General features: G+C 37.2%; 1 protein-coding gene across 1 annotated transcript; it reads left to right on the top strand.

The window, feature by feature from the left end:
• The first annotated feature begins 9,072 nt into the window (after positions 1-9,072).
• On the top strand, positions 9,073-13,415 carry LOC149085672 (uncharacterized). The gene is made up of 2 exons (XM_089232466.1): positions 9,073-9,144; positions 9,332-13,415. Exon 2 carries the CDS (start codon positions 9,378-9,380, stop codon positions 10,992-10,994), a length of 1,617 nt encoding a protein of 538 aa, XP_089088592.1. The 5' UTR covers positions 9,073-9,144; positions 9,332-9,377; the 3' UTR covers positions 10,995-13,415.
• The last annotated feature ends 2,583 nt before the right edge of the window (positions 13,416-15,998 follow it).

Raw genomic sequence — 15,998 nt, 5'->3', positions numbered from 1 at the left:
TTACACGAAGCATACTCGAAGTTTTATTCTTTGTTGAAGTCAAAAAATCAAATTATTTTCCCACTCATAAATTACAATTATAAATAAGAATATAAATCTCTCCACATTTGTCTTGGTGAACGTTTATTTCGTGGAATTCATTTAAATCTTTTCTTTCTTTCTTTCGAACCGAGCACAACTCAGGTCTATTACCATTTATGGGCGATTTACTACCTAGTGAGTTGTGCCGGAGGTGTAACTGTGTGTGTACCTAACAGTCTGAGTGCATATGTAGTGTTGTGTTTGATTTAAATCCACTGCAATTTGCAGTAATGCTTTATTTCCCGCCATTTTGATTTTTACGTAATTTCTCCGATATTTGGCAACTTTGTTTACTTTTGGCGTCAATTGTTGATTTCCCGTATTTCTTTCGAGGAAATATGGTCAGCCTAGGTAGACACACCGATGAATGAATGAAAGAAAATAATGAGGCTCTCCACTTGTTAATACAAGATATACAGAAGACTGGATGTTTTGAAGATATTTATTATTTGAGATGTTAGTTTTTTTAAGGAACGAAAAACTCATCTTTGCCTCAACCGGGAGTCGAACCCGGGTCCCTCGATTGCCGGACGAGTGCTCTGACTACTAAGCTACAGAGGAGATAGAGATTTTCCTTCGGTAGAGCGTATATGCGCCGAACGGAACCGTGCAAAGGACGGTGAACCGATTAGCTAATATCTCATGGACGACTCTATCTCCTCTGTAGTTTAGTGGTCAGAGCACTCGTATAGCGGTATTACCCTCAATCAAATCAGAATAACAAGCAACTGGTTCAGGGAGATAGTAGTGTTTTGATAAAGTTTTTCACGGGAAGAAATTAAATCAAATGATTATTTTTTTCGTTTTCACACATACATAAAGATTTGAAATTAATTTATGAAAAATATATTTACAACCAAAAGTATATGATGCCTGTACTTCCGTTTAAAAACTTGCATGAGAATTAGGAATAAAATAAAGAATACTAAATGAACACACAGAAGCATTAAAAAAAGGCACACATACAAAATATGCGTGAAAGCACAATTCTCACTGAAACCACTGGATATTAATAATATCAACTACAAAACATGAATATTTTTTCATTCATTTAAAATTAAATTATAAATTAAGTCTGCGGACCACCTCTGGTCCTCGGAAAATAGGTTGAGAAACAGTGGTGTAGATCAGTGGTTCCGAACCGGGGATACGCGAGAGACTGCAAGGGGGTACGTGAAAAGAAAATGGTAATGGCGGCCACCCATCAAAAAAAAAAGAACAAAAGAATTACAAAAGATTAAAAAGAATTTTAAAAAGTAGGTAGAGGTTTTTACTAATATTGTCAGTAGCAATATATTAACCTCCCTATCAATAAAATCTTCTCTATAGCAGAGGATTGCGTCCGCTGAAAGGATCGGCCTTCCCTCCTCCCGCCGCGCCGTGAAAAACCTATGATCCAGATTCGTGAACTCCTTCCTCTCGGCTCATTTTTCTTTGGAATTTTAGATTTGATTGTCGACACATGCCGGGCTGTGTATAAAAACAAAGAATTAATTAATTCTTTTTGTGTTTAACGTTTGTTGTGGGTGTTTGTATTGAGGCGTGTGCGTTTTATTCCTACAATTTTTTACCTGAACTTTTCTACCAAGCACCCACTACTCACGTGATTTAGGCTATAGATCAGTGGCTAAAAACTGGATCTGTGCGGAAGCGGAAGTTGATTGAAACACCAAAATGAAGTACCGTCCACCTGTAAGCGTGAAAACATATTTTGAATCTGCCAAAAGTGATTCTGTCAAAGCTACTGAGGCCTCCTACTACATTAGCTATCGTACTGCAGCTTCATTGTCGATTCTAGAAAAGGAGAAATTGCTAGAGCTCCCATCAGATACCTTTCTGAAGATGATTCTCTTCAATGGCGGAATTGTGAACCTAGTCAGTTTTTGGGCTGGCCGCGGTCGAATACAGTGAACTTTCTAAAAAAGCCATAATGTTTTTATTGCCGTTTGTTAGCATGGAGCTTGTTGAACGGGCGTTTTCTTCGTATACTTACATAAAAAATAAATATAGAAGCAAATTGAACGCAGATCCAGATATGAGTTTGTATTAATCCTCTTTTGAGTCTAATTTTTCAAACTTTGTAATTCAATACAAATACAACGCCACAACAGGCAAAATGCTCAACGAGATGGCTGAGAAAAAGATGCCCATAAAAATATGGATGTCATATATTTCAAAAATACAGCAACCCAATCAAAAATGCAGTTAACAAAAAATTATAAACAATATATACAGGTCCCAAATACACATTGATTTTTCTTTATTCCAATCTTCGTGTTAATTTGTTTGGTTACTTCAAAAATAAAAACTATATAATGAAAAATAGACCATTTTTAATTTAATTTTCAACATATACTTATTTTAGAAAATTTTTCGGAATCTGCAATGGGTGAAACAGATTGTGGGGGGGGGGGGAAGAGATGCCTGGAAGATTCGGGGTCGGGGTTACGTGGAAAGGAACCAAGCCAGCTGGGAGTACGTGAGCTGAAAAAGGTTGGGAACCACTGGTGTAGATCAAAGCTATTTGAAAACGCTTGATGCATCTTTGGTGTATACCATTGGTTCCGTCCGGCACCCCCAGAGAAATGCGACTTACCTTCCCGCACCCTTTGGATAATATGCGTTTTATCTGCTAGAAAATTCAAGTTTTTTTTCCCCGTAATTAATTACACGAATTATCCAATAATTAGTTTCTATGAACTCTCTTTTACTTATTGCCTCTAGAGTTCTCAGTAGATAGATGCTAGTCTCTAGATCCTCAGTACAACAAAACTCGCTTACAACAAAATCGGATATACTGAAATATCCGGCTAATAAAATTTTCTCTTCCAACTTTGTGAACCTCAAGCCATGAAATGTGCCAAGATAAATTAGCTTTGATTTCCAGCGTTATATATCTTTGACTTTAAATAACACTTTCTGATTTACGTTTTTGTGATGTCTTTTTACTTTCCAGTGTTTATTTTTTTACGAAAAATTAATTTCTCAAAAATTTACAGAATACTTGATTGGGTTTGAAGTCACGCCCATTTATAAATTAATCAGATATATATTGAAATATCGATTATTATGAGGTCTCTTCTGTCTTCTTGAGCATGAATCATTGAAATAACTTTGGTACATATAAAAACTTGATGTCCGTTACAAATGTATTCGTACTGATTTATTTATTATGTTTTGAAAGTAGGAACTAGGCCTGGACCAATCTACTATTGTCTCGAAATGCGCGGGAACCAAAGGCATGTTAAATTTCGCGACCGGGCATACATTTTATTCCCAATCTTTAACGGGGATATTTTTGGAATGACGAGAAGAGTGGGGGGGGGGGGAGTTTAGTGAGGAATAAAATTGTATTATTGACATAGGTGTGCAAGGTGGACATTCACTTCCCTCACCCCGATTAAACAGCCTATATACACTTTTGCGGAAAACACATTCTAAAGAAAATACATGTACCTCGATATAACGATACTCTATGGATGAAGAAAAAAACTCGTTTCCTCCACTAATCTGCATTAAGGAAATTTTTTTTGAAAATAAAATTTCTTCGCAATTTATTTTTTATTGTTGTCAGGCCAACAGTAAATTTTATTCGTGCAGCAATATTATCGAGTATTTGTTGTAGGCAATGGATCGTGTCAATATATATAAATGATTTTATTAACATGGCCGATTCAGTAGAATTGTTTCATAATAAAATCCCAGTAAATGGTACATATAAAGTAATTTAGGGTTGGGTTCAATTCAATCTTCAACCGTTGGTAAGATCGAACTTCTACTGAGCAGCGGAATATGAAGGATGGAGGAGGGGTGGACGGAAAATAATCTCTAGAGAACTGCACAGGTTGAATATTAAGGAGAGAAGCGGTTGAGGTATGAAGGTGTGGAATTCTTCCCTGTGCGTCTTCGATGGTTTTTGGAGGATAAGAAGACAACTCTCTCGTCAGTGATATGGTATCAAACCGGAAGGTTTGAATACCTGGGGGATATCTGAAACCACGGAATTCTCTCAAACGTATCACTGTCTCTCACATGAAGAGGTGTTATTGATTGGTTTGTCGAATTGAACTGATCGTTTAAGGGTGGGGATTCAAGTGGTATGATCCGAACTTTTAATGGAGCAGCTAGAACGATAGGAGTAGTCAAACAGTGGTTGAGGAATAGTGGGATACGTTCTATTTGGGAATCGGTTTTTCAAGGTTGATGAGAAAAGAGGAAATGAGGTGTGGTCGCTGGGGGACATTTTTCTGTTTTCTTCCCGCCGAAGTCTTCGCTGGTTCAACGTGGAGACAAATCCCTCATCGGTGTATGTGATTACTCGGAGAATACATCTGAAACCACAGAAATTCTCTCTGGCCAATCTCCGTCTCTCTATAAAAAGCGGTATTACCCTCAATCAAATCAGAATAACAAGCAACTGGTTCAGGGAGATAGTAGTGTTTTGATAAAGTTTTTCACGGGAAGAAATGAAATAAAATGATTATTTTTTTCGTTTTCACACATGCATAAAGATTTGAAATTAATTTATGAAAAATATATTTACAACCAAAAGTATACGATGCCTGTACTTCCGTTTAAAAACTTGCATGAGAATTAAGGAATAAAACAAAAAATACTAAATGAACACACAGAAGCATTAAAAAAAGGCACACATACAAAATATTCAAGACAAAATTATAAATGTCAAATAAAAAAAATAGTGATAAAAATAAACAAAAAACATACACAACATAAAAATTCGAAATTCTTAATGTATTGCAGGAAATAAGAAATAAGCGAAACAAAAAAATATGTAGAAAAAAATGAAGCTCGCACGTACATAGACAACACAACCAAGAGCAAATTTGTTTGAATTAAAAAATATGCATAATTAGTTGCGTTAATTTTAATTGGGTTGTTGCATTTTTGAAATATGTGACATCCATATTTGCTATGGGCATCTTTTTTTCCGTTGGGCATTTTGCCTGTTGTGGCGTTGTATTTCTATTTGCATTTGTATAAACTGGCAAAGCTAAAGTGGATGCATATTCTTGCTCCTCCTTAAATATCAAAATCCCCACATCGTCTATTGAAATAAATAATTTGGATGTTTTTTTCAAATACCGCGTAAGTGAGTATATTCTGTATTTCCAATGGTAAAGAATTATGAAATTTCGAAAGTAAATAATAAAAATGTTTACGAAAGATATCTTTCTAATTAATTAATTATAAAGTAGGAATGCGGTAAATTATATGAGGTCCCCGGATACATTTTCCTTATAAACCTTTATTACGGTTTAAGAAAAGAATAATACGGAAAAGAGCATCACATGACTCAAAGGAAGTGATGCAGGACTGATCACGCAAAGAATATTCGCACCAGAACCACACAACTCTGCGATAATGTTGGCGAAGTGCAGTGTACAGAAACCGCTTCTTACCGAGACAGCATCGGGGGATCAGCGTTTCTCAACTTTTCTTACCCCAAGGATCAGTAAAATGTCTGAAACAATTCGAAGGACCATTTGCGTCCCGTATTACGGGACATTCCTGCATTTTTGTTGGTGGCGACCTTTTTTTTTACACTTGTCTTGTTTGTTCAACGATACTTATTTGGTAATGAAATTGTGAATAAACAACGCTTTTATAACTTTGTAAACTACTAGCTATAATACCCGGCGTTGTCCGGTATTTTTTCAATGGGGCATTTTGTGATCATGCGATATCTCCCTCTTTCTTTGAGGGACATGCAAACCGTGTTCACCAATATGGCGACTTCCTGCGTCACGCATGAAAGAAACAAATCTAGATTTAAAGAAACGTAAAAATAAATATTTATTTTTTTATTTTTTTAAAGGGTGCTAGGTATTTTGATCCCCCCCCCCCCCGCGAACTTCCCATCCATCTGCCAGTTTCAGCTTCCAGAAATGCTTAATTAAAGCTGTGGAATTTTTTCGATGTACTTTTTACGGGCCCATAATTAATTTTAATGCAACCTAAACTATATGAATTTATGCAGTTGAATATTAAAAGACAACACAGAGACATTAATTTTCAGGTTTGAGAAGATATAAATAAACGTTTGAAATCAATGTTATTGCCTGGATATCCAACTCGAAAGCAGGTCCGAGGCTAATTACTTCATATTTAATCTCCTGGGCTTCGTATATCTCTAAGCGAACTCAATATTTGAAAAATCGAGTATTTAATACAATTTTTAAAATTATTGATGTGACAGAAAACCCCACCAAATTTCCGCATTTCTACATTAAAATCGGCAATTTTAACACTGATTTCTATGAAGATCACCCTTTTCCTGACCATCAAAGCGATGCTGATGATGATTAAGACGTCATTCAAAAAACCTCATTACTGAGAGTATATTGAAAATGTGGCAAACCATTATAAAGGCATAAATATTATACATTTACTGACAGCGTTGAAGAAATGGCAAACCATTGTAAAGGCATATACACGTGTTAAACGCATTGCTAGGGAACCCCGGTAACCAAAGTAAACGTTCCGAAAGTGATTGTTGAGGCCCAAAAACCATTGTTGCCCTACGGTTTTTTGCCCATTTGGGGCATTTGCCTTGCTCCGGCGGAATTTTAATTAGCCTATCGTTTGAGTCAGGTCCCATTTGGTATATATGCAAAATTTGACGACGATCGATTTAAAATTGTAGATTTGTATAGAGAACATACACGCCTCACAGACAGAAAATCAATTTTATATATACAGATATATGATACAATTTGCGAAAAATATAAATATTCGTCTCGCGTATTTGTCAGATTCAATGTTTTTTCAGCAATTTTAACAGATTTATGGCAACAGTCTCGAAGACGGTTGGCAATGTGCCATATTTTACCGTATTCGAGATCTCGGTTCCCCGTATTTTTCCTCAATTAAATATGGTCACCAAGTCATATGAATGTTTTTCGTGAAATACCGTAGTCATTTATTTCCTTCCCCTTCATCAATTTTAGCATTAATTTTAGGAAATTTGAAATAAAATACATATTTTTGATACATTTAGTGATATCCTATTCCGTTTTTTGGACCCCATTTTCTCTCTGCGGTATTGTAAACCGTAGCGTGAAAGCACAAAACGCTCACTGAAACCACTGGATATTAATAATATCAACTACAAAACATGAATATTTTTTCATTCATTTAAAATTAAATTATAAATAAAGTCTGCGGACCACCTCTGGTCCTCGGAAAATAGGTTGAGAAACAGTGGTGTGGATCAGTGGTTCCGAACCGGGGATACGTGAGAGACTACAAGGGGGTACGTGAAAAGAAAATGGTAATGGCTGCCACTCATCAATTTATATATATAGATTTACTATGGAAATGACACATGGCACTTCCACACGTTTACGAAACGTGAATTAAAAGAAAAGTTTTTTTTTCCTTCCCTCTTTCTATACTCCAAAATTCGCCGCCCCTCTGAATTTGCCGCCCTGGGCTTTAGGCCGCTCAGCCCCCCCTGTAAATACACTACTGTTCTAGATAAATGTCGCCTCATTATGTTTGTACTTTACAAGATACGTGTGAGTAATATTATGGATCATAAGCGTTGTAATCCAGATCAAGTTATCAAGTTAATCAAGCATAATTAAGAGCCGGGGGGGGGGCAATGATTGAACATATATTTCAACTCTCAGACTAGAATCAAAATTTACCTCCCGGGACTGGCCGTGGCAGGCTTACAAACTATGGCCTCTTGGAGGACCGTTGTGGTGGTTGAGTGGTCATAGTGACGGGGACCCGGGTTCGAGCCCCACCGTCACCACAGTGGTGGACGGCTGAAGTTGGTTTTACGGAGTGTTTGGAACCGTAAACATGGGACATCATTTTTGCTTGCCAAAAATTTTGCCAATTGTCGGCAAAATTACTAGTTATTGCCTATAAATCATCCTCACGCCGGATCCACAACCACAGCACTATACAGCTTCAACCCGCTTTCTGTGGTTCCCAACTTCAAGGCGCCAATGCGAGCCGATCTCCCCGTTAAAAAGTTTCGCCACAGAGAGCAACAGTCCTACAAACAGTACAAATATTCAGTCATTACAATACACTCACTTGACTTCTGAGATATAGATGACAGCACTAAAAAAATCATACACAACATTAGATACGCACTCAGACTGTTAGGTACACATACTTACACTTCCGGCACAACTATAGCACTAGGTAGTAAATTACCCATGGCGATAGACCTGAGTTGTGCTCAGCTTGCAGAAAAAAAAGCCTTGTGGAGGCCACGTATGGGTTTTCAATTGTTATTCCACGAGAACGTTGGAAATGGCTGGGCTCTCTCTGTCCACTGAGCTATAAGTAGGGTGACCATACGTCCCGTATTTCCCGGGACAGTCCCGGTATTTTCTGTATTTTTGGTCGTCCCGACTTTTTCGCAAAAGTGTCCCGGTTTTTCCCGTATTTTACACGACGCTTGCTTAAACTTTAATTCTTTATTGAAGTCAAAGATTGAAATTATTTTTCAACTAATAAACTATATTATGATAATTACAACTATAAATGAGAATATTTATCTCCCACATTTGTCTTGGTGAACGTTTTTTTCGGAAATTCATTTTAATCCACTGCAATTTGCAGTAACGTTTCATTTCCCGCCATTGTGATTTTACCGTAATTTTAACAATATTTGGCAACTTTGCTCCTTTTTGGCTTCATTTTTGGCGATAATTGGCAATGTCCCGTATTTTAAATCTCAATGTCCCGTATTTCTCTCGAGGGAATATGGTCACCCTAGCTATAAGTAAACTTTACTTGTAGCTCAGTGTCTCTCTCCAACACCTACTAGAGAATGTTTTCTAGTGGGTGTTGCTCTCTCTCCCCATATCTGGATTACCGTGTAAATTTTTATAGTTAGTTTGCTGCTTTCTAGATGGCAGCACAAATATTTTGATTTTTTTTTTTTTTTAGATGATTTTGGCTGGAAATGTTTTAAGGATCTGGCAACCCTGTCTAAAAGCCATATTTCTACGCATCATCAACATCATGTTTGGAAGTGGATTCGATGTTCGCCATAGCGTTCCTCATGAGAAACGTTGGGTAATTGAATAAACATTTGTTTTTTTCCCCCTCAACATTTGAAATACCTGTGTGTATTGAACAATTTCACGTGTGATTTCTTGTGATCTTGAAAAGATCTTTCTCGGAACTTTTACGAGAACTAAAATTTATCGATCTTCTCAGTCAGTGTATATTAACGGCTTTAATCTCTCCTCGAACAATCTAGATTTGATTCTCCTTGTTGTCTATGATCCTCCCTTGTTATCTTTGTGATGGAAGGAAAAGTTGTGAAGTTAAAGGGTTTTCCCACGAAGAAAGATCTTACAGCTGGCGGAGAGGCTGGAAGCTCCGCTACCTATACGAATGAGGAGGATGGCGATGACGTCTCCACCTATGAACTGACACTGAATGATGACGAAGAATCTGAGCAACTCGATTCAGTTGAAAATGACACTGGAACGGATGCGGAGGATTCTGCATTCATGTCGGACAGGCCACATGCATGTCCCGTTTGTTTACTCACATTTGCGCATAAAACTAATTTGGACAGACACATAAGAACGCATACCGGAGACAAGCCATATGAATGCCAAGTTTGCCATCTAAGTTTCGCTAGACATGAAGGGCTGACGTCGCACGAAAAAGTACATCCTCCAGAGCTCTTTCGATTCGGGTGCAATGAATGCAGTGAGGAGTTTCAAACCAGAGGTCTTTTGAGAGCCCATAAGCGTATACACATCGGGGTCCACGAATGTGAGGTTTGTGGTAAAGTTTTCACCTTGAAAAAAGTGTTGATGCGTCATATAAGATCGCATTGTAACGGCGTCCAGTTTGACTGTAGTCTTTGCGATAAAACGTTCTCTACTATAAGTGCCTTGCAACAGCACGCAAAAAAACATGAAGATAAAAAACGATTCAAATGCAAGGAATGTCTGAAATTATACCACGACAGGGCCACACTGGATGCACATTGCAAGAAGATGCATGGTCTGGATAAAGAGTACGAATGTAGGATATGCAACATAACGTTCACTCGGGAGAGCCAGCTTAAAGAACACAGGAAGGTGCATGCAGATGACAAAGGCAAACCTTGGGAGTGTGACATTTGCGGAAAAGTGGTCAAGAACCGCAGTCGAATAAGCGAGCACATAAGGTCACATACGGGAGAGAAGCCATTTGCTTGCGATATTTGTGGTAAAGCATTCACGGCGGCTCGTTATTTGACTGTACATAAAGTTTCTCACACTGGCGAGAGACCTTACAAATGTGACGTTTGTGGAAGAGGATTCAACACCATGTCTGCAAGAATCATACATAGAAGAATTCATACTGGCGAGAGAGACTACGAGTGCCCACACTGTCATAAATTCTTTTCCTCGAGTAGCAATCTGAATTCACATAAGCGAATCCATGCGGATGATAGATTCAAGTGCGACGAATGTGATTCTACCTTCAATACAGTCACGAGATTAGAGAAACATAAAATGTTGCACATCACTGGTAATACTTATAACTGTGACAAATGCTCCAAATTTTTCTCGTCCAAACATGGGCTGTTAGTACACCAGAGAACACACGCTTCAGACAAACCGTTCAGTTGTGACATTTGTGGTAAGAGCTTTGTTGAACAGCTCTATTTGAAACGACACATGATGGTTCACAATGACGAGAAACCATATGTTTGCGACATTTGTGACAAAAGATTCATTTGCTCGACTGCAAAAGAAGTTCACAAGCGACGACATGCGGGAAAGCCCTATGCATGCACTATTTGCAATGAGCGTTTCTCTAACACCAGCAGCCTTAATCAGCATAAAGTAGTTCATTATGAGCAAGGGCACTTGACTATAGCGTACATACAAGAATATTCTTCAGAAAGCATTGACTGAAAACGAAGGAACAATTAAAATCTTTCTGTCAAAAAACTAATTTGTTTTTCGCGAGAATCTTTTGTTATGAATTTAGCTAGATCATTCGAATGTTACGATCATTTTGGTGATCTATTATATATCTTAAATCCATTGCATATACACCAGAGCTTGACAAATCCCAGTTGCCATGGTGCCTAAAAAATGCATATTGCATAGCTCAGGCCCGTAACAAGGTTGGGGCAACTGGAGTACTGCTCCGAGCTGAATAGGATATATTTTGCACAATAATAACCCTTTTAAGAGGGGGAGCCCCAAGTAAAAAGTCTGCCCTGGGATCCTGGGAAGGCACACTACGTCCCCGGTATATCTGCTTTGTCTCCCAAATTTTGGCTCCATCTCTCGTACTCCCGAAAAGTTCTTATGTCTCCCGAATTTCTACTGTGATTGTAAAAAAAATCCCCACTATGAGGGAAAAGAAAAATATTCAAAAAGTTCCCCCCCCCCCTCCAAAAAAGGAGTTGCCTTTGTTTTGATCCTTGAAAAACAATCACAAGTGTGAATTTTTGCCATTGCTTCAAATAACAAAGAACGTGGAAGAGGGGGAAGGATGTAAAATTCGCCAAACAGTCAACACTGATTTGGCTTTCTGATATTGGCGAGATGGCTTGTATCATCATACAAGAGTGAGATACTTTATCTGGAGATAAAGGTCCAAAATCATAATTCTTTTGACATTTTCAGGGTGTAGTGACCCTCATTTACGTTGGCACAAAATGCTATAAATTCTGAGTATTTTGTATTGTTCTCAGCCTGCAATTTAGTAATTAAAAAAAAAAAAATTAGGTGCCAATATACCAATTTTTTAGTTGCCTGGGATATGTTCAGCCCCGCAATAGGGTTAAGATTCTGTAACTGGGGTTGCGCAGAATTTGGCAAATTCATCAAAGTTTTGCCCGTTATCGACATAGAATTTTTTGCTCGCCAAACATCTTGAACATTGTGAAAATCAAGATTACTAATAAAAAAAAAAAAAAAAGAAATTTTGCAGTTATTTTTAGCAAGCTAGAACATGGTAAAAATTCCTGGAACCATCAAAGTAAGTATTGGCTACAGGATTTGCTGACCCAGCACATTTGGCGTTTGTGTTCCTATTCTGAGGAAACCCAATGCCAACCAAATTTCTTGGTACAATCACTGTTCAGAACCATGCTAGTGGCACACTTTGGGCATGAAACAATAATTCATAGGTGCCAATGTTTGCGATTTACCCAGAAACCTTCTGATTTTCCAGGCTTATTAAAATCTTCTGGGTGGGGATCTGATTCTTCAGATTTTCTGTATCTTCATAGAAAAATTCCTGAGTCGTCAAATTGTGCTTTGTTTGAATGGAAAGTCCTTAAAGAAAAAATACTCTTTTAGTCATAATTCCAGGCTGACCACGTTTTCACAGGAAAAATATGGGGAATCTGGATTTCAAATATGAAAAATTGTGCCACCAAATATGATGCCAAAAGCAAGGAAAGTTGTCAATTATTACCAAAAAAATTAGGATAGTGAAAAATGCATCTCAAGAAATCAGGACATATATATATATATGGTCACCTGTTGAAATTCCGAAAAATATCCTGAGTTTTCCCTTTTTATTTGTTGGAATGTTGTTATATGTGATAAAATACTGATTTTTCAAGTCTGTGAATTGGCACCTATAATAATTTCTTTTGTAGGTATCATGTCCACTCAAGGGGGGGGGGGTTTTGATTGCCTAACTGAAGAATTCTCATCCATCGAAAAAAGTTTAAAAACTCACTAGCAAAAAATGCATAATGACAAACAGCTTGATTTGTCAAGCCCTGAAAAATGCTAAGTTAAAAAACGCTCTTAAGTACAACTGGTACTATGGAAGTCATAATAGAATAACTTGTTGGTTAATTTTTTGTAATGTGCTGTTATAACAAGATTTTAATTTAATGATGAAATTTCATATTTTGTAAAAATTGTACGTATGTTATTACATTTTAATATTTTTGGTACTTATCCATTTTCTCCAGTCACATTTCTGTGGCAACAGAACATATTGGGGGGGGGGGATTAATTTTCCATAAGCATGGTCAGCACCAAAATTGGCAACCCTCTGACAGCTGCATCAAATATTTGCTTCAGTTTTGGCAAATTTTTATCAACCGCACAATTACGTCAAATGTTACCGTTATGCACTGTTAATTACATATTTTCCAGTATAATTTTTTCTTAGTTTTCCACATTTCTATTGAAAACAGCATATTAGATTGATTCATGTAATAAATTACATGTTTTGTGTGCAATTGTATGTGTTGTTTGTTGACCATCTTGAATTGACCACCATGAAGTGGCTTGGCACAAAATGAAAGTCACCATGTTGGGGCTGATCATGTTTAGGGAAAATTAACAGAGGATGAATTCCCCAAGTTTTTATGTTCACAGAATTATCAATAAATAGTTTTGCACTTTAATATTCTTGGTGCTTATCTGTTACCTCTAGTCATGTTTTCGTGACTATCAAACAGAGCATGGATTCTTAAAATTCGTGTATTCACAGCATTATTGGTAATTCTAAAATGTGTCATGATGTTCCCTGTGCCATTTTAGAGTAATTTAACAGCATCCTTAATCAAAGTGACACACTGGTCGAAAATCCTGGCTAAGAACACAGTGATGCTCTTGAAGACAACCTACTTTTGAAAATCACTATAATACCAGGGGTGCACAATCTTTTGATTTGGGTGGGGACAGATATGTAATATGGCTACAGCAAGCTGACTAGCGTACCTATCATATGTGTAATAATATATTTTTTTTAAAGAACGCCTTGGCAGGCCATATTTGGCCCACCAGCTAGAAGTTGTTCACTCTGTGGCCTAGTGCATCAAGTCCCTAAATGCGGAATTTCTTATATTCCTCGATCTCTGTAATCTCATTGAAGACATTACACAGGTTGGGTGTGTTCAATCTTTTCAAATATCAGCGGGACATTTCTATCCCTCAGGCAAGCCAGAAAGTTGCATATTAAGAGTGACCATATGACCAGTGTGATATCATGTTTTGGCTACTGCAGGGGTCTGTTTTTGTGAAAATTTTCCTTATTTTTGTGTAAAGGATCATTAACTTTGGGAGAAGTGAAGTAATCTATCACAAAAGAAAAATGAAATTCGAAATTTATGGTTTCATTAATTTTTATTTTGTGAAAGGTCAGTTTTTTTTAGATCTGAAATTTCATGAAGGGTCCAGAAAATAGACCCAAACTTTGGCTGGACAAACCACTTAGCTACTGCAAAGGCTTTCATTCAGGGTAAAGATGGCCACCCGCTGCAAAAAACACGTATCGAATTTGAACACAAAAATGGAGGTTTTGTGTTCAAATTTGATATAGAGGCAAAAAAAGTGTTAAGATGTAGAATCTCTTTCACAAAACATTATTGGTTGTTGATCTCGTTGTCACTATTTTTAAAAGATATGAAATTTTTTATTTTAAATATTAAAAATGTTTCACTTTTTGCAAAAGCAAACATTCATTCTATTGCTATTCAAGGTAATATTTTATATTGAAGTCTATTAATATTTCAAATGCACAGTTAATTTTGAAGCAACCAATGTGAAAAAATTCGAAACATACATGGTTTCTGTTTAATACTCATTGCTTTATAGTAGTTAGGTCGATCCCTCCAAAATTTAAGTTTTGCAAAACGATAGAAATAAATTACTGCATATATATTTTTATGTGCACCTTCATAAAACGAAAACCTGTCTGGAACCGAAAATATGACTGTTTCTTGATGTTCCATTTTATGCAGGTTTCACCATATCTAATTCAAGAGGTATGATGCTTTTGGTTGCATGGGATCTGTATTTTGTATGTTGAATAATTACAAGAAACTGTATTTTTATTTGAAACTTTGTTGCTGGTATTTAGCAGAGAAATAAAATTTTAAAATATATAATAGCTAAATTAAAATGTCTTTTGTTTGAAAACAATGCGCAAATTCTGAAAAATTTTGAAAAAAACACACATAAAAAGTTAATTCAGTAAACACTCTTATTTAGTAGGAACACAGGTTCTCCAACAATCTGGTTCTAAGGGACCAGGGGTGAAAAATCCACAGCAACTACAAACTTGGGATGAGATTGGTGACCGCAAGTTTTTTCTTGTAGTTACGTAATTGGTGTGGCAACACAAAATTTCTGGAATTCATATAAGTGTATCCTACCAAAATGGAAGGGCTTTGCCATGTCTTAGAAAAGTTGAGAGAAACTAAACATTTTTGAACTTGTTTTTCCCGAACAAAAATGTTTGACTCCGCGAAAATTTTTCTAGCACCTAGATTGGTCAAGTCCTATAAGGGACCCAAGAGAGGTGACGTCACTCTTTTCCAAGAGCCATCATTGAATCTACTGCACATGGGCAGAGATATGTTCTCCCCCCCCCCCCCAGCATCAATGGTGGATGGAGCACAGACTGATATTTATATTCATATATATGAAATGACATGATTATCATCACACCCCCAGCTTTCAAGTCTATCTCTGCCTATACTACTGGCACATATCAGACCAGGGTGGGCCGGATTACCAAAATCATGAGGTTACTGCAATGGAAAGCCTATTTAAATAAATTTCTGTGCACGGACATGCTTTTCAAGCAAATATACTTGAAGAAAATCCACCTGATAAATGCCAGCTTACTTAGCCCTGATGGGGTGCCAGAGTGGCGCAGTGATAGGATGTTTGTCTTCCACTATGAAGGTTACTGCCAAGGTCCAAATTCAGGCATAGAACATTAGCAACAAGTTCTTTACCTACCGAGCCTGGGGTGACCACCGATAGATGGTTCCTTCATTTCCCACCTAACTTCACTAGTTGGAAAATTCCTGTATGGCGTTATATATGACTGGAGTTAGTGTGTGGTAAAGTAGCTTACAGGATGGGCCAAACTAGCGCATGACCATATTATAGAGTCCACTGTATCTGGTATTGAGAGAAGTAGTAGAT

This window comes from Pholcus phalangioides, unplaced genomic scaffold (assembly GCF_987345545.1).
Source record: "Pholcus phalangioides strain wild (caught in Gottingen) unplaced genomic scaffold, Ppha-v1.0 ptg000006l_1, whole genome shotgun sequence".
Lineage (NCBI taxonomy): Eukaryota > Metazoa > Arthropoda > Arachnida > Araneae > Pholcidae > Pholcus > Pholcus phalangioides.
This window is presented reverse-complemented; position numbering and strand designations above follow the sequence as displayed.